The sequence below is a fragment of the Ranitomeya imitator genome, chromosome 6 (assembly GCF_032444005.1).
Source record: "Ranitomeya imitator isolate aRanImi1 chromosome 6, aRanImi1.pri, whole genome shotgun sequence".
Classification (NCBI taxonomy): domain Eukaryota; kingdom Metazoa; phylum Chordata; class Amphibia; order Anura; family Dendrobatidae; genus Ranitomeya; species Ranitomeya imitator.
Window position 1 is genome coordinate 165971590 of NC_091287.1, and position 27240 is coordinate 165998829.

The 27240-nt window shown below is 45.1% G+C and overlaps 2 protein-coding genes across 2 annotated transcripts; one reads left to right on the forward strand and one right to left on the reverse strand.

The window, feature by feature from the left end:
• The first annotated feature begins 19764 nt into the window (after positions 1 to 19764).
• On the forward strand, positions 19765 to 21273 carry LOC138643624 (uncharacterized). Its single transcript, XM_069732483.1, has 3 exons — positions 19765 to 20071; positions 20156 to 20300; positions 20381 to 21273. Exons 1-3 carry the CDS (start codon positions 19855 to 19857, stop codon positions 21147 to 21149), a joined length of 1131 nt encoding a protein of 376 aa, XP_069588584.1. The 5' UTR covers positions 19765 to 19854; the 3' UTR covers positions 21150 to 21273.
• A 489-nt stretch (positions 21274 to 21762) lies between these two features.
• On the reverse strand, positions 21763 to 24197 carry LOC138642227 (uncharacterized). Its single transcript, XM_069730268.1, has 4 exons — positions 24058 to 24197; positions 23528 to 23640; positions 23260 to 23406; positions 21763 to 22909 (listed from the first exon to the last, which is right to left on the reverse strand). The coding sequence occupies exons 1-4, from the start codon at positions 24139 to 24141 to the stop codon at positions 21991 to 21993; spliced, it is 1263 nt and encodes a 420-aa protein (XP_069586369.1). The 5' UTR covers positions 24142 to 24197; the 3' UTR covers positions 21763 to 21990.
• Positions 24198 to 27240: the final 3043 nt, after the last annotated feature.

Genomic DNA, 27240 nt, shown 5'->3' on the forward strand with positions numbered 1-27240 from the left:
CAGCACCTCCTGACAGCTGAATCAGGAGCAAAATGAACAGGTGTCGGCACAGATAGTACAGTACCCCTTCTATTACAAGGAGCCTTCAGACACTTAAGGTACCGTCACACTAGACGATATCGCTAGCGATCCGTGACGTTGCAGCGTCCTCGCTAGCGATATCGTCCAGTGTGACAGGCAGCAGCGATCAGGATCCTGCTGTGCTGTCGCTGGTCGGGGAAGAAAGTCCAGAACTTTATTTCGTTGCTGGACTCCCCGCAGACATCGCTGAATCGGTGTGTGTGACACCGATTCAGCGATGTCTTCACTGGTAACCAGGGTAAACATCGGGTAACTAAGCGCAGGGCCGCGCTTAGTAACCTGATGTTTACCCTGGTTACCATCGTAAAAAAACAAACAGTACATACTTACATTCAGCTGTCTGTCCCTTGCCGTCTGGTTCCTGCACTGACTGCTGGCCGCAAAGTGAAAGTGAAAGCACAGCACAGCGGTGAGTCACTCAGCGGTGACTCACCGCTGTGGCTGTGCTCTTTCACTTTACGGCCAGCAGTCAGTGCAGGAACCAGACGGCAAGGGACAGACAGCTGAATGTAAGTATGTACTGTTTGTTTTTTTACGATGGTAACCAGGGTAAACATCGGGTTACTAAGCGCGGCCCTGCGCTTAGTTACCCGATGTTTACCCTGGTTACCGGGGACCTCGGGATCGTTGGTCGCTGGAGAGCGGTCTGTGTGACAGCTCTCCAGCGACCAAACAGCGACGCTGCAGCGATCCGGATCGTTGTCGGTATCGCTGCAGCGTCGCTAAGTGTGACGGTACCTTTAGGATCAGGCTTACCAGTGAAAGAATGATGGAACTTTCTGATAGGATTCTCAGCCTTGATGTTATCAGCTGATACCCACAATCTTTCTTCTGGTCCACGGCCTTTCCAATGAATAAGGTACTACAAGGATAGCCTTACTATCCTAGAATCAAGGATTTTTTCACTTTATACTCAAGACTGCCTACAACCAGGTGCAGGGGGTTGTTTATAGGGTGCTCTAGCAACCGATAAATCTTTAGTAAGGATTTGTGAAAGATATTGGGAATCAGGAATGAGGGGGGAAGGTTTCAAATTGAAGGCTACTGGATTGATATCCACAATTTTTCTCGCATGGGCCAATGAATTTTGAATACCGCTTAGTAGAAGGGAACCTTGAGTTTGATATTTCTAATGGATAACCACACCATTTCCCCAGTAGCAAAGCTTGTTCCTTCCATGTGCCTCGTATAAGCGCAGCATGTTTGTCTACCTTGTGCCTCTCTTAGGTTTTCTCTAACTTCAGACCTATCAAGGTTTAATTTGTCTGTGGATTTACCAGTCTCTGGATTATCAACTTCGGAAGTCAAAAAGGGACCAAAATGTGGATGATATCCAAGATTACAGAAAAACGGAGATGTCTTAATGGATTCTTGACATTTATTATTACTGGCAAATTCATCTAAGGGCAGATGTTCCACCCAATCAGACTGATGGTAAGAGACATAACACCAAAGAAATTGCTCAAGTCTTATGTTTCATTCTGACCATTGGTCTCTGAGGGACAAGCTGATGAAAAGGACTCAATATTAATTTTACTATGGAATGCCTCCAGAATTTAAAAACAAACTGAGTTCCTCTGTGTAGTGGAATATGTATATGTATAGATGTATGACCAGCAGTACCTTAGCATCTTTTCTAGGCTGCAGCTCTTCACAAACGTCATGACCTACAGTACAGACCAAAAGTTTGGACACACCTTCTCATTTAAAGATTTTTCTGTATTTTCATGACTATGAAAATTGTACATTCACACTGAAGGCATCAAAACTATGAATGAACACATGTGGAATTATATACTTAACAAAAAAGTGTGAAACAACTGAAAATATGTCTTATATTCTAAGTTCTTTAAAGTAGCCACATTTTGCTTTGATGACTGCTTTGCATACTCTTGGCGTTCTCTTGATGAGCTTCAAGAGGTAGTCACCAGGAATGGTCTTCCAACAATCTTGAAGGAGTTCCCAGAGATGCTTAGCACTTGTTGGTCCTTTTGCCTTCACTCTGCGGTCTAGCTCACCCCAAAACACCTCGATTGGGTTCAGGTCTGGCCAGGTCAACTGGCATAGCACCCCATCACTCTCCTTCTAGGTCAAATAGCCCTTACATAGCCTGGAAGTGTGTTTGGGGTCATTGTCCTGTTGAAAAATAAATGTTGGTCCAACTAAACGCAAATGGGATGGAATAGCATGCCGATGCAAGATTCTTTGGTAGCCATGCTGGTGCAGTATGCTTTCAATTTAAAAAAAATCCCCAACAGCAAAGCACCCCACACCATCAAACCTCCTCTTCCATGCTTCACGGTGGGAACCAGGCATGTAGAGTCCATCCGTTCACCTTTTCTGTGTCGCACACGACATGGTGGTTGGAGCCAAAGATCTCAAATTTGGACTCATCAGACCAAAGCACAGATTTCCACTGGTCTAATGTCCATTCCTTGTGTTCTTTAGCCCAAACATGTCTCTTTTGCTTGTTGCCTGTCCTTAGCAGTGGTTTCCTTGCAGCTATTTTACCATGAAGGCCTGCTGCACAAAGTCTCCTCTTAACAGTTGTTGTACATATGCTGCTAGAACTCTGTGTGGCATTGACCTGGTCTCTAATCTGAGCTGCTGTTAACCTGCGATTTCTGAGGCTGGTGACTCAGATAAACTTATCCTCAGAAGCAGAGGTCACTCTTGGTCTTCCTTTCCTGGGGCGGTCCTCATGTGAGCCAGTTTCTTTGTAGCGCTTGAAGGTTTTTGCAACTGCACTTGGGGACACTTTCAAAGTTTTCCCAACTTTTCAGACTGACTGACCTTCACTTAATAAAGTAATGGTGGCCACTCGTTTTTCTTAACTTAGCTGCTTTTTTCTTGCCATAATACGAATTCTAACAGTCTATTCAGTAGGACTATCAACTGTGTATCCACCAGACTTCTGCTCAACACAACTGATGGTCCCAACCCCATTTATTAGGCAAGAAATCCCACTTATTAAACCTGAGGGGGCACACCTGTGAAGTGAAAACCATTTCCGGTGACTACCTCTTGAAACTCATCAAGAGAATGCCAAGAGTGTGCAAAGCATTCATCAAAGCAAAAAGTGGCTACTTTGAAGAACCTAGAATATAGGACATATTTTCAGCTGTTTCACACTTTTTTGCTAAGTATATAATTCCACATGTGTTAATTCATAGTTTTGATGCCTTCAGTGTGAATGTACAATTTTCATAGTCATGAAAATACAGAAAAATCTTTAAATGAGGTGTGTCCAAACTTTTGGTCTGTACTGTATGTTATCCAGGGAAAAAGATAGCCTTCCTAGTCTCACCCCAGGGGGATCTCCTGAACAAACATAAGTGTGCATCATGACACTATTTACTATGAGAAAGATCACACAAATAGGTTCAAAGAAAAGTAATGTATTCATTGGTAAAATAGCCAGGATCCAGTCACAAACCAAGGATTAGAATATTAACCTGAGAGGCTGGTCTAGAAATTTGACCTCCAGGCTGACTCTATAAATTAGGCCTTTACACATAGGAAACTGTTCACAGATTGAGTGGCAGCCAAGCTGATGTGAGCCATTCCATATTCGCCCCCCTCCCCCCTAGGGAGAAGAATGCCGGACTGCAAAGTTTATTTCTGTAAAGTTACCATCACACTCAGCAACTTTGCAAAGAGAACGACAACAATCCGTGACGTTGCAGCGTCCTGGATAGCGATCTCGTTCCCGCTGTGCCATCGCTGGTCGGAGCTAGAAGTCCAGAACTTTATTTCGTCACCAGGTCGGCGTGTATCGTCATGTTTGACATCAAAAGCAATGACACCAGCAACGAGCATAGGGCCCCTAGATGTGTGTTGGATCGGTACACTCCGGCTGTTTGACATGGAGCTAACAGCCAGCGAGAACGAGAAGTGAGTCGCCGTTACGTCACTGGATCGCTCCTGCATCGTTCTGGAGTTGCTGTGTTTGACGTCTCTACAGCGACCTAAACAGCGACGCTCCAGCGATCTAGATTAGGTCGGCTCATTGCCTATATCGCTGCAGCGTCGCTGAGTGTGACGGTACCTTTAGTTTTCCTCCTTTTTTTATAACTGCTTTGCATATTTGTATGTCACTTTTTTCCATATTTTTATATCTTTTATTGTAAGCACTGTACCTTTTTTATTAAAGCTTAAAACTTTAATAAGTTTGATCCTTGGATGCTCTAAAGAATCCATTGCCTTAGAGTGTGTGACTCTGCTGATTGGCAGACAGTAGCAGTAGTATTTCCGAGGTTCATCACCCGTGTGTTCAGTGAGTGGTTGCAGCGTGCATGAGCGGGGTGGGTGGTCTGTGTCGGGGCTGTGTTTTTTGCTCCCATTACAGCATAGGACAGAGATTGAATGCTAGACTGAGTGAGAGGAGATAGATTAACCCTTGCAGGCCCAACCCCAAGTCACGTGCTGGGAAGCGGGTACGTGACAAATTGGTGGCAGAGCGGTGGGATAGAATTATTTCTATTAGAACATTAGTGCATGGTTTAAGCAATTATTCCCTGTACTAAAGAATTGGTATCCTTGCAAGGAGTGCACCAGTTCTACAAGGTTCAACTCAGTGCTTACTTAGACTTACTTGCAAACAGTTTCCCTTCCCCATTTTATTTGTCTATCTTTTATTTGGCAAAGGCTATTCATAGAAATGGCTGCCCTGTAGAAGAAGCAGAGCAAGGAGGCTCTGATCAACCTCTGTTAGCAGAGAGGAGTAGAGACAGCCAACAAATTCAAGGAACTGCTGATACGTACCTTGGTCGAACAGGACATAGAACAAAATACTGAAGCATCTGGCCAAGGAGAGAGTCCACCTTGGAGAGACCCAGCAATGCCAGTAATTGCACTGGACATACCTTCTGGAGGTGCCAGCAATGACAGTGCTGAGGAGCCTATGGACCCTACTTAACAAATGGATTTATAACAGCTGGGAACAAGTGATCCAGATCTGTGCCTGCAGCTTATTCTACAGTATCGACAGGCTCATAGAGAGGCTGCAGAACGCCAGGCTGCTGCTGCAGAATGCCAGGCTGAGTGAGCAGTTGCAAAACTCTGGGAGAAGAGAGCTTTCAAGCTTCAGATGGCTCAAATAGAAAGTAGTAACATCCCACAGCTGACCGCCTTCCAGGACATAAATCCAAGGAAACCACATCTGGAAAACTTCCTTGTGAAGGAGAAGAATACGGACTTAGATACTTTCCTTCAGGGGCTTGAAAAAACCTGCAGGCAATACCATCTACTCCATGAGCAGTGGGCGCAGTATCTAACTCCAGGGTTAAGAGGCAAAGCCCTAGAAGTTTTTGCTGGCCTCACACCAGACCTAGATGGGAACTATGAGGCCACAAGAGAGGCACTGATCAGGAAATACAACCTAACCCCAGAAGTGTGTAGGAAGCCGACAGCTGTCATGGCCGACAGTAACCCCTGTTCCACCCCCTGGACCGCTGCCAGCACAAGATCATGTTTTCTTCTCTGAGTACCTCGTTGCTGCTTCTCTGTGTCATCTGGGATCTCCCGGCATGAGAGTGTATTCCCTACAGACGGCTCCGCAATTAAAGAGTCACAGTCTAGCTTCACTTTAACTTCAACTTTTTTTACTTAACACAGCATTATCCAGGGCACAGTCAATCATACCAATTAGCAATGCTTTCCCTTGTCTCTTTTCTCTGCCGCTAAGCCTGTCCCAGGGACGGTTCATTTCCTCTGGTCCCTCAGTGTCCTCAATGCCCAGAATTCCTGCTTCTCATGGGGTATTCTGCCATTTCTCCCCCGTCCTTAGAATAGCGGCCCACATCTTGGATACCTTGCTCCCGTTCTGCTTAGCCTTTTTCCCATAGCACTGCAGTCTAGCCAGCCCTGTGTTCCACATGGGCGCCCCAGCGGGAAGACCTCACTTACTTATCCCACTGTGCCCCTCTTACAGTTAACTATGTGAATGCACTAACTACACTATCTCTATAATGCCCCCATCTAGGGGACAACTTGGTGTAGTAAACTGTCCCTATTTAATACATACAAATACATTCAACAATAAACGGTAATATGTAGCACTACCATAATACATAGTGATAATACACTGGCTAGTGTAGCAGTATCACATATTGTCATATTTGACAAACACATTAAGGACACATTATCACATTCCCCACTTTCCCCCTTCCTTTTAATATGGTTGTCCCCAACCATGGCAAAACTCTAATAACATTTGCATAACATAAAGAACAGTAAAACAGCAAAGGGGACTCAATATGAGTCAAGCCCATATGTATATCTTTCTCTTCAAAGGGAGATCTTCCTCCAGCTTCCTTTGAACACAGTACACCTGTACCTTGGAAGACAGCTCTTAAGTAGAGTCCTACTTTTCCAGAAAATGGGCACAACGGGTGCAACAAAAACAAAAAATTACATAGGCTCCTATATATTAATCATCCGGCTCGCAGTCCTCCAAAACAAACAAATATACATAAGTAAGGAGCACAACTGTCCTTATGACCGCTTCTCGCCACTAAGCTACAGGGCATTTCCCTTTGCCTGGAAGGACGTGGAACAGTCCTTTATCATTTTCTTTCTAGTGCAGCAGCATAACACGAAACACTGTCCTGTCTATACTCCTTTATTCCATCCAAGACTTCGGGGTGTGGGTGGCTCTGCAGCTGCAGAAACCACGGATTGCACCAGTGGAGCAGTTGAGGCGGGGGCCTAGGAACGAAAACTTTGTTAGAGTGCAACTAGGCTGAGCTCAGTCCCATGTGTTGTTTCACCTCCTCCGGTGTACACAGGGTCACAACCACCGCATAATAACCTAATAGCCCCGAGGACAATGTTCTTTATAAAAGGAGACCCAGTCCCCTTCTTCCAGGGGTCTCCGAAATTTTACTGAGGCCGCGTTCACGTAGATTTTCTGGCATGTCTTGACCTCACGGATGAAGTCAAAACCTGGCCCAGCTCCACATAAACTAGTTGACCAAAGGTGCAGCGCCCGACCATAGCGCCACCTCCTGGCTGGCTCAACTGCGCCCACACCTCCTTCTGTCTCCTCTTTTTTTGCTCCACCACATCAGCTATCCAAGCCAGTTGGTCTGGAGTAGGAAATGGGCCTTTGTTGACATGGGCGGGATGCCTGGGTGCTAGCGACATGCCTACCCTCTAACACTCGGCAAGCTGTTGTACACCCTGAGATGTCTGACTTTTTTGGCGCAGGTCGGTCTGTCACAACAGGGGGAAACGACTTGGGTCGGGCTCTGAAAGCAGGCGATGGGGATGGTGTCTCGCTCTCTTGGGGCACAGGTCGAGCAATGTTCACCGCCTCGGGTTGTCATCTCCAGATCATGCCCTCTCCGCGACCGCTGCATCCTTACGCAGAGGTGGTGCGGACTGATCTCTCGGGAAGAAGTTCCGGCTTTGGCCTTGCTTCTGGTTCAGGCTCCCATTGGCGTGAGGGCTCTGGCATTTCAGCAGGTGACCCCGATCTGGATGGTCGCTTGAGCTTCGACTCCACAGGCTCCTGATGCTGGTTACTTCGTCCCTCCGGGCTTCATCGCTTGTCATCATCTGGGTGACGCATGACCTCAGGCAGCCGCCGAGGTCCTCTGGCTTTAGGTAGAGGTAACGTTCCCCACTCCTTGCTGCTCCACAATATGGTTCGTACTAACCATCTTCCTGTCGCCATTGCCACTCTAGGTGGTTCACTACTCCAGAGCCACAAGACCGATGCATAGCTGCCGGTGAAGGGTCGCATAATCATAATGCGCAGCTGCACCCGTGACTCTCTTCTGGGCCCCACCCATTCCAGGGTGGGGTTGCTTCCAGTCGCTCCTCTCATTATTTTTCAAGTAGCCTCAGTAGGCGTGGGGCTAGATGTCTTCAGCGCATTCTCCGGAGGCACCGCTTGAAAGATCTTTGTGCCATTTCTGTGCAGTTACACCCACGAAGGGTGCAGGCACAGCAGTGACCTCCCACTTTGGTGCCATTCTCCATCACCTCAGCCACCATCTTAGTCATATCATTTCTTTGTAAATTTGTAGTCACATCCAGGTTTCTTGTCACCTCCAGGGCATCCATTCCTCCTGAAATCTCAGCTTTAGTCACATCCAGTACAGTTACAGTCTTTTCTCTCTTTTCCTCCACTTCAGCTTCACCGACATATGGGGCAGTGAGATCCTGCCAACTACGCCATGTGTAGAAATCTATGCTGGTGCATAGGATGCAGTGATGGATGGGAGGCAGAGCAAGGGTTAACAGGTTCATTTACAGGAGAAAACTCCACGCAGGGAAGTAATGGGTAAAACAATATGTATGGCAAAGTATTTTGCAAGGTGAAGTAGAACAGCACAGTAAATGGCAGTTCAGTAAGAAGCATATCTAGAAGTCTTACATCTGCAGCTCCTGCTGCGAACTCAATAACTCCGGCAATGTCTGGCGCGGTATCCTTTCCAGGAAATCACTGTAAACCGATGGTCCATCTTCTGGCAACAGTGGTCGGTCTCCGGTGTCTTTCCATGCCCCTTGTCCATATACTGTAGATGCCTACAAGGTTACGGCCACGGTACTATCTAAGCCCGTCGTGTCTCCTGTACAACTCTCCTAACAGTCTCGGTCAAACAGGCCCAAGGTGGCTGACAGTAATACGGGTCAGAGTGCGAAGGTCTGTACTGTCCCCGGTCACTCTTATGGAGCACGCGTGTCATACTCATGGACACGGAGACCGGACTCACATCGCACGTCCCTCTTTCCCTGATCCCCGCTGTTGGCGGCGGGCGACGACAGACACTGGCTTGCATGCTGCTGGTGCTCTCAGGGCAGGGTACTTCTCTCTCTGGCTGCTGCACAGCTGGCTCAGCTCGCTCAGTCTGCACAGCTTGTCTACGTGTATACGGCTCATCTCTGCACAGCTCTGCTCTGCATGGCTCTGCATGTGATGGGGCTCCTACTATATGGCCAGTCGCCACACTAGTACACTCAGATGGGGGAGCAGAGCACGCTTCTCACTGCTCTGTGCAATGCTCTGCACACCGCTCACTGCGCTGCTGCCCATACTCCTCTCTGCCGGCGCCAGACTACTCTGCTTCGCACACATTTTATTTTTATGCCTCTGCTGCGGCATGACCTTTTCTGGCTCTCTCTGCACTTCTCTGTCCCCAGGAAGGTCCTACTTACCCAGATTTCCCCCAGACAGCAGGGAAAGATTCACACCACTCAGGGTTCCCCACGGTAACACAGGATGCAGCCTTTCTAATTCCAGACCCGGCATGCAGGTACCCATGGTCTGGTCTACCTTCTTACAGGTTTCTTCAGGGAAATGTTAACTGATCAAGGAACCCAGTTCGTGTCCAAGTACAGCATTTTGTGGCCAGCACCTATCATCCCGAAACGAACGGACTCTGCAAGCGTTTTAAAGGGACATTAAAACACATGCTAAAAATGCTGGTGGAGACTGAAGGAAGGGACTGGGTTTGCATACAGAGAAGTACCGCAGGCATTAACAGGATTCTCCCCCTTTGAACTGGTTTATGGGAGGAGGGTAAGGGGGCCGCTTGATTTTATTAAGGACTCTTGGGAGGGCGACCCCAAAACTACAGGCATCTCAGTGGTTGAATATATACTGTGACTCAGAGAAAAAAAGCAAAAACTGAGCAACCTGGCCCATGAGAACGTGACTCAGGCCCAAATCAACCAGAAGGTCTGGTATGGCCGTATTGCCAGACTAAGGGCCTGCGAGGAGGGGCAAAAGGTTTGGGTATTGGTCCCTATGTACAGAATAAATTACAGACTGCATGGGAGGGACAATACACTGTCCACAAGCGGCTAAATGATGTTAATTATGTGGTGACCCTAGATCAGCGGTTCTCAATCTGGGGGTCGCGACCCCGAGGGGGGTCGAACGACCAAAACACAGGGGTCGCCACCTCGCTCACCTCCCCATCCACCTTCCCCCGTATGCCGGTCTCCCCGGTAACCAGCGCCGCCTCCGCTACGTCCTGGCTGCGAGGAGAGTGACGTAAGTGGGGCGGGGCTCGAGGAGGAAGTTGTTTCTGCAGCAGGAGCTGCTTGTTATGATCGGAGCAGGAGCACAGGACGCAGCGCTGTCCTGTAGCATCACACTGCAACATCCGGTCACGTGCTGATAACAGTGCTGGGGACGGGTCATGCTGCTGACAGCCGGGAGTCGGACGCTGGTGGTCGGCTGTGGGGGTTTAGCTGCCCGTGTCGGGAGGAGGCTGGGGTGGACATTACTGGGGGCGCGCACAGAGAAGTGTCTCCTCCGCCCGCCATTACCTGCCCCCGGGAACCGCCAGGCTGCAGCGTGGAGAAGGCTCTGTACTGAGGGAGCTGCCCCCGGCGCCCAGTGTGTGGGGAGAGTGCAGACCTCCCATTACCAGCTGGTATACACCTGCAAGGTAGGTACAGAGCGCCCCCTGCAGACAGGGGCCTGACGGACAGTGCCACCGCAAAATAATACCACACTGTTAGTTTGGGGGGTGCTCTGCTCTCTGCATAACCGTGCCAGAAGGGGAGAGCGCCCCCAATAATACCAGCATGCCCACAGGACAATGGCAGACAGGCGGCACACCTCACCCCTCACAGGATTATGGCAGATAGACAGCACACCTCTCCCATCACAGGACGATGGTGGATAGACAGCACACCTCTCCCCTCACAGGACGATGGCGGATAGATAGCACACCTCTCCCCTCACAGGACGATGGCGGATAGACGGCACACCTCACCCCTCACAGGACGATGGCAGACAGACATCGTGTACCCCCTCAGGGCGATGGCGGATAAACAGTCCCCAAACCCCCCCCCCCAAGAGAGTACACCCCGCACACGCTAGACTAGACAGTGCTTGAAAGACAGTGCGTTCCCTGCAATACAGATCTTGTCTGTTTATTATTTGTATTCAGGTTTGTTCAACAAGATCCACGAAAAAGATCTCGAAATCGGCATATCGGAGCGGCGTGGTGATTGTGAGGTGCCCCGGCTGCCAGAACCACCACATCATCGCCGATAATCTAGGCTGGTTCTCCGACCTGGATGGGAAGAGGTAAGTTGTGCGGGGCCTCGTATAACTGCACATAAAGAGGGTTCCCGCCTAGGGTATTAATCACGTTTTCCCACTTTTAGAAGTGCGCACCCCAACCCAAATTACATTTTTAGAGCTAATACTCTCCTCTTGCTGGGTCCGGCGCTGATTCTTCACCACTACTTCGGTCTCAGCCTTTATGGCTGCGGTGTTGATGTTGCTGACCTGTAGTGAGTGATGTCTTTTGTTTTTTTTAAAGGTGGAAACCCCCCATTGAAGCCTTATTTCCATGTCCGTGTAGTAATTGTGCTGTGATAATGCACTGGATGTATCACAAAGGCCCTGTAAGTGGTGGTCCCAAAGATGAGAACCAAAGATGGAGTGACCCTGCAACCCTGATAAGCTACATCATGGCAGTATCTCTCCTCATAGGATGCACAGCTGTCCGTGGTTGTATGTAGCCCCCTCCAGTGAAGTCTTTGGGAGTAATGGACAGACAGAACCCTGCTGGAGGCCCATGTCTTTGCCATCTTGCTGCTTCTTTGAAGCTTAGTTAAATGATTGAATTCATAAAAGGATCTGTGATTATTTTTTTTTTTTACTACATTCTGAAAAACTATTGACCCTGCAATAATTTAATCAATGTAAGTCCCCTAAAATAAGTTTTTAAAAAAAAGTTTAAATCTGCCCCTTTTTCACTATTCCTAATTCCTATTCCGTTGCCCCATAGCTCTGCCATATAGTGCTCTGCACTGTTGCCCCATAGCTGTGCCATACAGTGCTCTGCACTGTTGCCCCATAGCTCTGCCATATAGTGCTCTGCACCATTGCCCCACAGCTGTGCCATATAGTGCTCTGCACCGTTGCCCCATAGCTCTGCCATATAGCGCTCTGCACCATTGCCCCATAGAATGCTCCACATAAATCTGTGCTGCTGCTGCTGCAATAAAAAAATAAAAAAACACATACTCACCTCTCTTGCTTGCAGCTCCTCGGCGCCATCTTCCCGGCGTCTCCTGCACTGACTGATCAGGCAGAGGGCGGCGCGCACACTATATGCGTCATCGCGCCCTCTGACCTGCACAGTCAGTGCGGAGAGACGCCGGGAAGATAGAGCGGCGCCCGGCGTGTGGAACGAGGGAAGGTAAATATGACATACTTACCTGCTCCCGCCGTCCCGCTCCTTCCCCCGGACAGCTGATCTTCGGTGCCGCAGCCTCCTCGAGTATATACGGTAATTGTTTTTGTGATTATTTATTACCGTATGTTTGATTTGTAGCAATGAGAATACAATACATAATGCATATCAGATATTTACATTCCGAATCATAACTAATAAAATTACAGTTTTAAAGTAGCCACCAAAATTATTTTTTGGGTTGGGGGTCACCGCAACATGAGGAACCGTATTGCGGGGTCACGGCATTAGAAAGGTTGAGAACCACTGCCCTAGATGAACATGCAAAGCGTCAGAAAGTCTTCCATGTAAATATATTAAAGGCTCATCACCTGTCTTTAGCATACCTGAAGAGGGGGAGGCTAATCTCTTACTAGATGTGGGGGCTTGACTCAGTATATGGAATCCTTGGAGTCGGCAGAGTTTAACCCTGAGCTATCCCACAGTCAGAGGTCTGAGCTGATGGGGTGCTCAGCGAGTTCACAGAAGTCTTCACATGGAAGCCTGGGAGGACTCACTTAGCAACTCACCATGTGGACACTGGTACTAATCACCCAGTACAGCAGTCTGTATAACGGGTGTCAGCAGAGGTGAAGGCACACATGAGGGAACAGGTAGAGAAAATGCTAAACAAGTAAGGTGAGGAGCACTCAATTCTCTACCTAAGCAGGAAACTTCTACCCAGAGAAGTGGTTATGCCACCATTGAAAGGGAATGTTTAGCAATTGCGTGGGCTCTGCAGAAACTGCAACCATACCTCTATGGACACAACTTCACCTTGATAACAGATCATAACCCACTGAGTTGGCTCAACAGAGTAGTTGGGGACACCGGGAAATTGCTTAGATGGAGCCTGATATTACAGCAATATGATTTTACCATTCAACATAAGAAAGGAATCGATCACGGCAATGCTGATGGCCTATCTAGCCAAGGTGGGGCAGAACCAGATATGCACTCGAGAGCTTACCTGTAAGTCAACCTCCATGCGTGTTCATAAGGAGGGAGGTGTAGTGGAATATGTACAGTATATGTATGGATGTATGACCAGCAGTAACTTAGTATCTGTTCTAGGCTGCAGCTCTTCACAAAGGTCATGACCTATGTTATCCTGAGAAAAATACAGCCTTCATAGTCTCATCCCAGGGGGATCTCCTGAACACACACAAGTGGAAACATTTCACACCTTCTGTTTTTTTTGAACAGACATGCCAATTGCAGCATGACACTATTTACTATGAGACAGGTCACATAAATAGGTTCAAAGAAAAATAATGTATTCATTGGTAAAATAGCCAGGATCCAGTCACAAACCAAGAATTAGAATATTAACCTGAGAGGCTGGTCTAGAAATTTGACCTCCAGGTTGACTCTATCTTTACACATACAGTAGAAAGCTTTTCACAGATTGAGGGGCAGCCAAGCTGATGTGAGCCATTCCATATTCATCCCCCCTCAGGAAGCAGAATGCCGGACTGCAAAGTTTAGATACTTCTGTAAGTTTTCTCCCTTTATTTTTATAACTGTTTTGCATATTTGTATGTCACTTTTTATTTCCATATGTTTATATATTTTTACTGTAAGCAGCACTGTACCTTTTCTATTATAGCTTAAAACTTTAATAAGTTTGAACCTTGTATGCTCTAAAGAATCCATAGCCTTAGAGTGTGTGACCCTGCTGATTGGCAGACAGTAGCAGTAGTATTTCCAGGACTCATCGCCCATGTGTTCAGTGAGTGGTGGCAGCGTGTATGAGCGGAGTGTGTGGTCTGTGTCGGGGGTGTGATTTATGCTCCCATTGCAGCATAGGGCAGAGGTTGAATGCTGGATGGAGTGAGAGGAGATAGATTAACCCTTGCAGGCGCAACCCCAAGTTACGTGCTGAGAAGCGGGTACGTGACACTCTGTCTGAAACATTATTTTCTGGAAATCCATGTAGACTCACATCGTGTTTGGAAAAAACAAATTACTTAGGGTATGTGCACACGATCAGGAATGGTTGTGTTTGTTCAGGATTTGATGCAGGTGAAATGCACCAAATCTGAATCTGAGGTCACTGGCAGGTACATTCACAGCGTCTAACTCGCAGTGTCCAGCTGTTACAGCAAAGTGGATGGGATTTCAAGAAATCCCATTTCCACCATGCGTATACTGACACCCGCGGCTCACCCGCGGAGATGGACATGCTGCATGTCTTTCCAGAGCATAGCATGTCAGTTTATGTAGCAGAGACGCTCAGTGTCCGCTGCGTAAATTACCCATAGACTTTGATTAGATAAGGTAACACCACAAATTCTTCCTAATCACATGCATATTAAGTGCGGGATTGCAGCTTAGTACGCATGTGTACTAATTTAAATAATGATTAATCTTGTGACACACCCAGAAGTACATGACGCAGGAGGTGGAGAAAAGCACAGAGAGAGGTCAGTTTAATGTAATATCCTCTCCTCCTTTTTTAATAAATAAATATTACTTTAAAAATAAATAGTGTGGGGTCCTCCTATATTTGTTAACCAGCTAGAGCAAAGCAGACTACTGGGACTGGTATTTCAGGCTGGTAAGGATCCAATACTCATGAACCTTACCAGCCTGATAATACCAGGACACAGCAGTCTGCTTACCTTGAATGGTAAGCAAAAATAGTGGGATCCCCCCCCAAAAAAAAATATTGTGGGGTCCCCTTATTTTTGTTAACCAGCCAAGGAAAAAGCAGACAGCTGTGGCCTGGTATTCTCAGGCTGGCGAGGCCCATGGATTATGGCCCTCATGAGCCTATAAATAGCAGCCCGCAGCTGCCCCACAATTAACACATCCAAAGATGCACCAATTGTGGCACTTTACCCAGCTCTTCCCACTTGCCCTGTCGCGGTGACAAGTGGGGTTCATATTTGTGGGGTTGATGTCACCTTTGTATTGTCAGGTGACATCAAGCCCACGGATTAGTAATGAAGAGGCTTCTATATGACACCTATCCATTAATAATCCTATAGTTATATGGTAAATAAAAACACAGTTGCCCAGAATTAAGTATTTTAATTGAAATAATTACACAGACTCCTTTAGTAGATCTTAATTAAACCATACTTACTACATCCCCTATTTCACCAACGCCCTTGTTTCCTGGAAGAGAAATAAAATTAAAAAGCAAAAATATTCTTACCTGTCCGCCGAGAATATATACATACTGTCCATGATGAGTCCAGCTCTGCTACATCTGGATGCCTTTGGCCGAATGGCGGCATTATGCCACCATCAGGTTAACATCCAGAACACAGCTGAGCTTGACGCTGAAGACCAGAGATAACCCCGTCCCAGGCGGTAACGTGCACTGCAGTTCTCACGATCAGCTGCTCGTGAGAACTGCAGTGTATTTCCGGCTAAAACAAGATTATTTAAACTAGCACACATCCATAGTAAGCTGCGTTCCCGCACTTAATACGCATGTGACAAGGAAGATAATGCGGTTTTACCGCATCTAATGAGAGTGTATGGGTAATTTATGAAGCGTAGACTGAGCATTGACATGCTGCAGTCTGGAAAGATGCACTGCCTGTCCGTCTCCGCAGGTAAGATGGAGGCGTCAGTACACACATTGTGGGCATGGGATTTCTTTAAATCCCATTCACTATGCTGTAACATCTAGCCGTTGCGGGTTGGGTGCTGCGGATGTATGCAGCGTCCAACCCGCAGCATTTACTGACTGTGGGAACATACCCTTAAGGATTGGGAGTTAGGCAACCCAGACAAAGAAAGAAGATTACACTGTTTTCTAAATCTGTCTACCACTACCCAAATTACTGTTTCTCTTCTGAGGGTGGGAGATCAGCAAAGAAAACTATGAAGATGTGATTCCTAGGACTTTTTGGAGTGGGTAAGGATTGAAGAAGTCCATCTGGGTGGGTTTGGGGTGTTTGGGCACAAATTTCACTGGCAATAGCAAATTCTTTACAATATCGAGCAATGGATAGCAACTAGTGATGAGCGAATATACTCGTTACTCGAGATTTCTCGAACATGCATGGGGGTCCTCCGAGTATTTTTTAGTGCTTGGAGTTTTAGTTTTTCTTGCCACAGCTGAATGATTTACATCTGTTAGCCAGCATAAGTACATGTGGGGGTTGTCTGGTTGCTAGGGAACCTCCACATGTACTTATGCTGGCTAACAGATGTAAATCATTCAGCTGCGGCAAGAAAAACTAAAACTCTGAGCACTAAAAAATACTCGGAGGACCTCTGAGCATGCTCGAGAAATCTCGTGTAACGAGTATATTCGCTCATCACCAGTAGCAACCACAAATTCCAGGTTATTAGTTGTATTGTATTGCAAATGCCAGGGTGTTCTGCAAGGACAGAATCATGAGACTAAGGGTATGTGCACACGTCCGGATTTTTCGCGTTTTTTTTGCGGATTTTCCCGATAAGGCTATGTGCACACGTTCAGGTTTTTTTGCGTTTTTTTCGCGTTTTTAACGCAATAAAATCGCGATAAAAACGTGAAAAAAACGCTAACATAAGGCTCCCAATCTTTTGTATTGAATCCGCAAAAATTGTGCCAATGTAGCGTTTTTTTCCGCAAAAAAAACGAATTGCGGAAAAAGAAGCAACATGTTCATTATTTTTGCGGAATCGCTGATTTCCCGCATGCATTGACTTGTATTGAAACGCTAGAAATCCGCAATCATATTAAAATTTGCGGATTTCTAGCGTTTATTTCCTGAAAAACTACAGGAAGTGACATGCCATCTATCCCATCATGCCATTTCATGCCCATCCCATAATCCAGGAAAAGGAAACTCACCATTCCCGTCTTCCTGTATTATGGCTGCCGACATGGAGGGGTATGATCGGATGAGGCTGGATGTGGTGCAGATGATAAGTGTGGTAAGTGTGTGTGTATATGTGTATATATGTGTGTGTATGTGTATCTATGTGTGTGCGTGTGTTCGGACAGCGGCCGATGAGACTAGTCTCATCGGCCGATGTCTGTTCCCTCCAAGTCGTTGCAGCAGGCTCAGCTCGATGGGAGCAGTATTTCCCATCCAACTGTCCCTGCTGCAATGTGCTATTTCCCCCATGAAATGTCCCCTATGGTCATTGGTGAACAGTGGTTACGGGCCCATTCCCCTAATAAACTTAGTTATATACCCCTATTCTCCCCTAAACTTAATTGTCATTGGTGGCCAGTGTATGATCATTGGTGGCCAGTGTATAATTATTTACATTGGTGGCCAGTGTATAATTATTTACATTGGTGGCCAGTGTATAATTATTTACATTGGTGGCCAGTGTATAATTATTTACATTGGTGGCCAGTGTATTATCATTGGTGGCCAGTGTTTAATAATTATCATTGGTGGCCAGTGGAACGGATATGTAAATTATTATTTATTTTCATTGGTGGACAGTGGAATAAATAATAATAAAAAGTACAATTTCATTGGTGGCCAGTGGTTACCTTATAATTACCTGTCCCCGGCGATCGCCACCTAAAATAAAAAAAAAAAAAAAACCATACTCACCTAAACGCCCAATTCCACGATTCCCTTGTCAGAAAAAATTAAAATAACAAACCACAACGTATACCTACCCTCCGCAGCATCCAATTAAACGATTGTCCCACGATGATCTGGAGTTTAGAGCAGCCACATAACATGCGGCTGCTCTAAACCGCGGCCGCCGATACAATGAACGGGATCGTAAAGCGATCCCGTTCACTGTATACCGAGTTCTCCCGAACGCAGCTCGCGCTGTTCGGGGGAACTCGTTCGGCAGTCACTGCAGCTGCGCGGACTCCCCGGCTGACCGGAGGTGAACGCTGGAGCGTGGGAAAATTTTCCCATGCTATCAGTTCATCTCCGTTCAGCCGGTGAGGCTGCGCAGAGATGATATATGTCATCTGCAGTAATGTTTACAATGGGACAGGTGCAATTGCACCTGTTCCATTGTAAACCATTTTTTTTTAACCCTTCCAATACCAAACTAATAAAATATGGTCAAAAACTCGGTGTCTTTATTTCATTAAAACACTACGTGGCTGGGCAATATACTACGTGGCTGGGCAATATACTACGTGGCTGGGCAATATACTACGTGAATGGGTAATATACTACGTGGATGGGCAATATAGTATGTGAATGGGTAATATATTATGTGGATGGGCAATATCCTACGTCAATGGGTAATATACTACGTGGATGGGCAATATAGTATGTGAATGGGTAATATATTATGTGGATGGGCAATATAGTACGTCAATGGGTAATATACTATGTGGATGGGCAATATACTACGTGGCGGGGCAATATACTACGTGAATGGGTAATATACTACGTGGATGGTCAATATACTATGTGGATGGGCAATATAGTATGTGAATGGGTAATATATTATGTGGATGGGCAATATAGTACGTCAATGGGTAATATACTATGTGGATGGGCAATATACTACGTGGCGGGGCAATATACTACGTGAATGGGTAATATACTACGTGGATGGTCAATATACTATGTGGCTGGGCAATATACAAAATGGATGGGCAATATACTATATTTTTTATATTGCCCATCCACGTAGTATATTGGCCATCCACGTAGTATATTGCCCATCCACGGAGTATATTGCCCATTCACGTAGTATATTGGCCATCCACATAGTATATTCCACGTAGTATATTGCCCATCCACATAGTATATTGCCCATTCACGTAGTATATTGGCCATCCACATAGTATATTCCACGTAGTATATTGCCCATCCACGTAGTATATTGCCCATTCACGTAGTATATTACCCATTCACGTAGTATATTGGCCATTCACGTAGTACATTGCCCATCCACGTAGTATATTGCCCATTCACGTAGTATATTGGCCATCCACGTAGTATATTCCACGTAGTATATTGCCCATCCACGTAGTATATTGCCCATGCACGTAGTATATTGCCCATTCACGTAGTATATTGGCCATCAACGTAGTACATTGCCCATCCACGTAGTATATTGCCCATTCACGTAGTATATTGGCCATCCACGTAGTATATTCCACGTAGTATATTGCCCATCCACGTACTATATTGCCCATTCACGTAGTATATTGGCCATCCACGTAGTATATTCCACGTAGTATATTGCCCATCCACGTAGTATATTGCCCATGCACGTAGTATATTGCCCATTCACGTAGTATATTGGCCATCAACGTAGTACATTGCCCATCCACATAGTATATTGCCCATTCACGTAGTATATTGGCCATCCACGTAGTACATTGCCCATCCACGTAGTATATTGCCCATTCACGTAGTATATTGGCCATCCACGTAGTATATTCCACGTAGTATATTGCCCATCCACATAGTATATTGCCCATTCACGTAGTATATTGGCCATCAACGTAGGGCAATATACTACGTGGAATATACTACGTGGATGGGTAATATATAGTACGTGGATGGGCAATATACTTCATGGCTGGCCAATATACTAAGTGCCTGTGCAATATACTACGTGGCTGGTCACTATGTTATGTTGCTGCGATGTATGCTACTATATCTAAAATATGCAAATTTACATAACCGTGTATTTATTGTTGGCCACAATTAATTTCAATTTTTTTTACTTGTTGTCCTTTTTTATGAAGATTGAACAACACCCTGAGGTCTGGGACCGGTCAAGTGAAAAATACAAGGGGGCAAAACGTGATGCCTGGCCCAAAATAGTAACCGCTCTCTTTCCAGAGTGGCCGAATCTCCCAACACAGCAGCAAACACAGATTTGTAAGTATAAATTTATTTCCTTTTTTTAAAAAAAGGAAGAAGAATGGATTTGTAATGTTTTATTTAAAAATTTTAAATTTGCAGTGGGCGATGTGAAGACGAGATGGCGGTCTGTCACAGACAGATATCTTAAATCACTCAAGACTCCGAGTGGCAGCTCGCCGCCAAGGAAGAGGGTGCCCTATGGAGACCAGCTGAAGTTCATATTGGGAAGCCGGAGTTTGAGGAGGTAGATAATATAAATAAATAGTGTTGCTTGACGTAATGATTTGTATTTTTGTAACCTTTGTTTTATTTTTGGGTCTGCAGAACCGAAAGCAACATCTCTGCCCAAACACCTCCGGACCTTACCGATGGTGACACCACGGTGGACAGTATTGGAGAGGAAGTAGAAGACTGCATAATGAACAGCCAAGAATCTCCGGGGAACATGTCTTTGTCCGGAAGGTCACACGAAATAAGTGATTCCCTTGGAGAACAGGACGTTGCAGCAAATACCACTACTTCTACTTCCTCTGACGCTGGTGCAAACTCTGGTGGCGGTGTGTCGAGGCACATGGGGAGGGGGGCTGCTTCTGTCCGTCCCGTGGCAGTGAAAAGACCGGTGCAAAAGAAGACCAAACAAGGTCAAATTATAGAACAATTAACGAGTAAAACGCTCAATCTTCTTGATAATTCTTCTAAGCAAGATGAGCATGACAAATTTGGGTCATTTTTGGCAGACCGTGTTAGAACACTGCCACGGGACAAGCAGCAAATGTTCGTTACAGCTGTCAATTGTCTGTTAATGGCAATTGATGACACACCAACCCTACCCCCTGCTCCACAAGTAATGACGGGTATTTTCAACATTTTCAGCAACCCCATTATGCCTCCACCACCACCACCACCAGCTGCTGCATCGCAGCGTTACGGACAGGCGGCAACATACAGGGCCAATCAAGTAGATGCGTACAGTGGCCATACACCTTTACCTAGTTCAACTGGCCATCGTTCCAGTATGCCCAATAGCAGTGTCTACTCCCAACCTGACTTATTTAATGATATGGGCTACCAACCGGAATACCATCAATTTTGAGTTTCGATATCTCATCCTATTTCAGTAGAGACGGAAGTGTACTGAATGTTAAACCGTTGTGTTCATGACCAAATCTTACAAAAGTTCTTTAAGGGAACCTGTCACCACGAAAATCGCGGGTGAGGTAAGCCCACCGTCATCAGGGGCTTATCTACAGCATTCTGTAATGCTGTAGATAAGCCCCCGATGTTATCAGAAAAAGGAGAAAAAGACGTTATGTTATACTCAACCACAGGCGCTTTCGCTGCTGGTCAGGTCAGGCCGCAGCGGACCGGAGACGCCAATCTGACCTGACCAGCAGCGAGAGCGCCTGTGGTTGAGTATAACATAACGTCTTTTTCTCCTTTTTCTGATAACATCGGGGGCTTATCTACAGCATTACAGAAGTGGGCTTACCTCACCCGTGATTTTTGGGGTGACAGGTTCCCTTTAAGTTTTGTTATAAAATGTAAGTTCATATACATTAAAAAAAGTTTCTTAATGTAATTAATTTTTCTTTTACTTTATTAAAAAAAATTATTTTAACTACTCAGATTTCTTATTATCATAAAAATAAGAAGCTCGGAAATGGGATCTGATTAAGCAACGGTAAACAATAACAACATGGAAACGATTATTGTTTAAATAATATTTTTTATTTATTAGCAATGTTTACAATTAGATTAATTAAAAAGGGGCCTTGGTAGATAGGGATTTGGCGACGGTTGATAGGGATTATGCCTCACATTTTCACAGGTGTTAGCATCTGTGCCGTACAGACTGGTTCATTAGTGGATAGGGTTCCGCCGTCATATGTTCTGTGCTGTTATATCTCACGTCCAGTCTTGGGCCTTGATTCTGTTTAGGCATCAGATCTTCTCTGCAGTTCTGGCAGCTCATCACCGGCACAAGAGTATTGCCAGTGCACGGCACCTTCAGGACTCATGAAGTAGTCTGCAAAGGTTTCTCTCACACGCACACCCGTGTTACATTGCCTTCCTTGACCAAAGTTGTCCACTGCATCTAATTCTGACACCTGTAATTCCTCAACTACCTCAGTGCTGTATTCACGAGCATAGTTGTGGAGCACACAGCATGCCTTTATCACAGTGTCCACGGTCTCCGGATCTAACTGGATGGCAGTGTGAAAGATCCTCCACCGACTACACATGATCCCGAAGGTACATTCCACATATCTTCGTGCACGGCTCAGCCTATAATTAAAAATCCTCCGCCGGTCATCCAGTGCTCTTCGTGGGTATGGGCGCAGCAGGTGGGGCTTCAAGGGAAATGCCTCATCCGATACCATCACAAAGGGTACTGGATGTGTGGAACCTGGCAAAGGTCTAGGGGCTGGGAGCGTGCCGCCATCTCGAAGAATTTGAAGTCCAATCTGTGATGATTGCAACACCCGAGAATCCCCAGTACTACCATAGGCACCAACGTCGATGGCAACAAACTTGTAATGTGCGTCAGCCACCGCCATCAAGACCACTGAAAAATACTTCTTATAATTAAAGAAGCGTGATCCTGATCTTGGTGGCTTTAGCACTCTCACATGTTTACCATCAACAGCACCTACGCAGTTGGGGAAATTGGCCACAGTTTGAAAGCCTGCTGCAACCTGCAGCCAAGTCTCCTCGGTTGGGCAAGGCATCACGATGGGCCGCAACTTCTGCCAGATGACGGTACATGTGCACCGTACAATTTGCGAGATGGTCGATTTGCCAACCCTAAATTGGAGGTGCAGGGATGTATAGCTCTCTCCTGTGGCTAAAAACCTGAAGAAAGAAAAAAAAAAATTTAGAAAACCTACCAACACAAATTGTGTCGCAAGATAAAACATCCACATCATGGCCACTAGCGTTATGGGGACACAGGCAGCATTGCAGCAGCATTATGAGGGAAACAGGGTGCACTCGCAGCATTGGGGCAGCATTATGAGGTAAACGGTACACTCGCAGCATTGGGGCAGCATTATGAGGGAAACGGTGCACTCGCAGCATAGCGGCAGCATTATGAGGGAAACTGGCAGCATTATGGGGGCACTCGCAGCATAGCGGCAGCATTACGGATTAAACAGGCAGCATTTGTGGCAGCATTTAGGGGTGCACTAGCAGCAAGGCCTTACCGCAAGGTGATGAGCAGCCTTTCTTCTGCAGAGATCGCTCTTCGCATGACCGTATCTTCGTAAGTGAGGTGTGGACCAAGAAGAATTAGAAGACGATCAAATGCCTCAATGGAAAGACGGCAAAACTGAGAAAATTTATCTGGAAAGCTGAAAATAAAAAGGAACATAAAACTTTAATTTTAAACACACACATAATGTATGTTGTATATATCAAAAAAAGGTACAAAGAAACACAGCTGTCAACATACAATTTCTCACTATATCTTACCTCCTTAAATCACGATAAAGAACATGGAAGTGTCCCTTTTCCTCCCGTTCATGAATGATGGGATGAACCCACATCCTTTTTTGCCGTCTATCCCTTCTTCTCCGCGATTGCTCCTATGGGAGAATATAGTATGTGTTATTACATGGAACTGTACAACACATGTTATACAGCTGGCAAGGCTGGGTTCACATTGCGTTCACCCAGTCCGTTTTGACGGACTTCGTAACACCGCTGCATAATGCGGTGAAACGTAGTCCGCTAGCGCCACAATTGACTCCTATGTGTGACATCACTAGCCATGTGCCGTCATTTGAGTGACGGTCGGACCTCTAGACTCTGACTGCAGCGTTTCCGGGTCTGTCACTGCTAGCGCAGATGTAGCTAGCAGATGCTCCATCTGCGTTAGTGATGTGCCAAAGTCAGCACTTGCGTTGCAGCAGACCGTGAACGTATGTGTTGAACGGGCTGCTGTACACATTGTGAACCCAGCCTAATACGGAAAGTGTTCACATCTAATGACATTTTCTTACCAGCTCGCTGTAGTGGTGCAGCAAAAGTAGTGCCGTATGCAACAGTAGGCAGTTCTGTTCTGGAGTTAGACGATGGTGCGGCATCTTGAATTCAACAAGGAAGCTAAATGGTGAAGAGGGGTTGGACCAGGAAATGAGCTCATGTTTTTTTTTTTTTTTCAACCAACTTTACTGCTGTAAAAAACGCATAAAAAACGCACAAAAAACGCATGTAAAAAAACGCATAAAAAACGCATAAAAAACGCATAAAAAACGCACAAAAAACGCATGCGGTTTTCCTGGGAGTGGTGCCAATTTCTCCTCAGGAAAATCTCAGGAAAATTCTGCACAAAAAACCTGACGTGTGCACATACCCTAAAAACGCTATAAATCCGCATAAAAAACGCTCAAATTATGCATCCTATAATTTAGAATGCATTCCGCATTTTTTGTGCAGATGTATGCGTTTTTTTCCGCAAAAAAAACGCAATCCGCAAAAAGAATGGCCATGCTCATTCTTTTTGCGGATTTTCTGCGGATTTCATGCATTCAGGAAAAAAAAAAAAAAACGCAAAAAATCCGCAAAAAATCCGCGCAAAAAACGCGAGAAAAACGCGAGAAAAACGCGCGGAAAAAAACGCGATTTTCTGGCAGATTTCTCCGGATTTTGTCAGGAAAAAAACCTGACGTGTGCACATAGCCTTATGGAGTACTCATAGACAACATTTTATGCATAACTTAAACAATACCTAGAGAAACCATGGATAAAACTATATCCTTAGCTAGAATGGGAACTAGTTCTGAGTCCTCAATTTGGGATGAGCAAAAACTTGAGAAAGAGACTCTAATATTTTTTCTACCAAGTATAAATCTAACCTAGAGAAGAACAAAGCTCAGCTAGCTTACATAGGATTTAGTCTTATGGCTGACTCAAGATAAGTCAGATTTTTGTGGTCTGTGATAAGTGATTTTATGTTTGGTGCCATCGAGGAAGTGGCATTATTCCTTGAAGACCCACTTAATTGACAATAATTCACATTTATTGATGCCATAATTCCTCTCAGCAGATGAAAATTTTCATGAAAAGAATGCGCAAAGGTGAAGTTGAGTGAGAGACCGGGTACCTTGCTATAGCACGGCTCCAACTCTAACTTCAGAGGTGTCAACCGCCACAATAAAAGGTGGTCAAGATCAGTCTGAACCAGTTTTGGTCAGAGAAAAAAATATTCCTTTAACTCAGTGAGGGTACAGATTGACTCAGGCTTCTAATTAGCCACATTCACTTTCTTTTTAGTCAAGTCAGTAAATGTTTTGGGAATCTTGGAAACATTCTTAATAAATTTACAGTAGTAGTTGGCATACCCAAGGAAACACTACAATGTCTTAAGAAACTTGGGTTGTATCCATTCCTTAACAGCTTGGACTTTCGAGGGGTCCATTTGGAAACCTTTAGGAGACCAGATGTAAGACAGAAAATTTACTTCTTGCACCAAGTACACATATTTTTCAAGTTAGGCAAATACAAAATAGTCTGAGTCTTTGGAGAACAGTATGTGTATGTTCGATGTGTGATATAATATGAGTTAAACAAACCAAAATGTCCACCTACATCACCACATATTGACCAGTTATATCTTTGAATTTGTTAGTAACAAAATTTTTATAAACATCTGGCGCATTACTTAGTCCAAAAGGCATCACAAGGTACTCATAGTGACCTTCAGGTGTGTTGAATGCCGTTTTCCGCTCATCACCTTCTCTTAAATGGATCAGGTTATTTGCACCCCTGAGATTAAGTTTAGTGAACCAATGGGCTGCTCGCTACTGGTTATAGAGATTAGGGATGAGTGGCAGAGGAAGCTGATTCTTCATGGTAAGTTTAAGTTCCCGATAGTAAATATATGGTTTGAGACCACCATCATTTTTATCAACAAAAAGAAACTGGTGCCTAATGGTGACGTGGACAGTTTGATGAACCCTTTTTGAAAACTGCTATGTAAACTTTAATGGCCTGACATTTTGAACAAGAAATATTATATATTTTATCCTTAGGGTGATGGGAGTTAGGTACCAGGTCAATGGAGCAATCATAATTTATGTGTGAAGGTAATTTTTCAGATACATTTGTTCTGACACTCAAGGCTCTAGCTTACAATATCACTCTGGTGCCAGTCAATGAACGGATTATGTTTATGCAAGCAAGGCATTCCTAAGGCCATGGCTGTGGACAAGTTTTCAAGGACAAAAAATGACATAGAATCAAAATGTATCAACAAGCAAGGACACATCTTTAGTGACGTAGTTGACAACATGCTGGGTGAGAGTTATATCATCAATAGCAATTTCTTTCAATAAGAAAGCATAATTTTAGCAAAGGAAACCCAATTCCTTTGCCACCTTAGTGTCATCAAAATTTGACACAGAACCACAATCAATAAATGCCTTAACCCACACAGATAAGATAAACAAACAAACAGGAAGCATTCGTTTTTCAGAATCAAAGTGAAACATCTGTGCTCCCAGGTTGTCATCCTAGGACCCGCCTGGGTGCTGGTGACTCTGACTATGGTTGTTTTGGGCAGAAATGCATCTGGTGTCCAGACTCTCCACAGTTGCTACTAAGATTCAGTTTTTCTGGGGAAAAAGCAACACGAGAAACGTGCGTCGGGGTGCATCACGCCGCTTAAAGGTACAGTGTCTTGCATATTCACCACTTAAGCCTTATTTTCTCCTTATGTGACACTATTTTAGTGGTTAATCACCTGTACACTTTATTACCCCCTCATGGTACACTCTACTACTCTACCACCATAGTTTAGTGGATAGCTGCACATTGATCCCTCGCACTTACATTAAATCAAACTACATAGATATACTTGAACAATGCATATGGGCATTTATTCTTAACAAGCATATGGTGCATGATTACTTTGAAGCCTTTGGCTCACTACATTTCATGAGTGTACACACTATTTATTATTATATATTTTCTTGATATTTAGATTTTTTCTGACTTTTTTCTGTTTTTCTTAAATGTACCGTATATTCTGGGATCTTCTTTGCAATAAACAAGATATATAGCATGTTCCAAATTATTATGCAAATTATATTTTTCTCGGATTTTCCTAAATGGTCGGTGCAAATGACAGTCAGTCTAATAAAAGTCATCACCCGTCAGAGTATACATTGAATTTTAATGGTAAT

What these genes read in the sequence shown, in the direction of transcription:
- LOC138643624 (XM_069732483.1), top strand. Translation starts at nt 19,855, where the DNA reads ATGCAAATTTACATAACCGTGTATTTATTGTTGGCCACAATTAATTTC. An exon ending in ACAGCAGCAAACACAGATTT is followed by an intron (nt 20,072 to 20,155) that starts GTAAGTATAAAT and finishes TTAAATTTGCAG; the next exon opens with TGGGCGATGTGAAGACGAGA. An exon ending in GGAAGCCGGAGTTTGAGGAG is followed by an intron (nt 20,301 to 20,380) that starts GTAGATAATATA and finishes TTGGGTCTGCAG; the next exon opens with AACCGAAAGCAACATCTCTG.
- LOC138642227 (XM_069730268.1), bottom strand. Translation starts at nt 24,141, where the DNA reads ATGCCGCACCATCGTCTAACTCCAGAACAGAACTGCCTACTGTTGCAT. An exon ending in TGCACCACTACAGCGAGCTG is followed by an intron (nt 23,641 to 24,057) that starts GTAAGAAAATGT and finishes ATTCTCCCATAG; the next exon opens with GAGCAATCGCGGAGAAGAAG. An exon ending in AGGCTGCTCATCACCTTGCG is followed by an intron (nt 22,910 to 23,259) that starts GTAAGGCCTTGC and finishes TTCTTTCTTCAG; the next exon opens with GTTTTTAGCCACAGGAGAGA.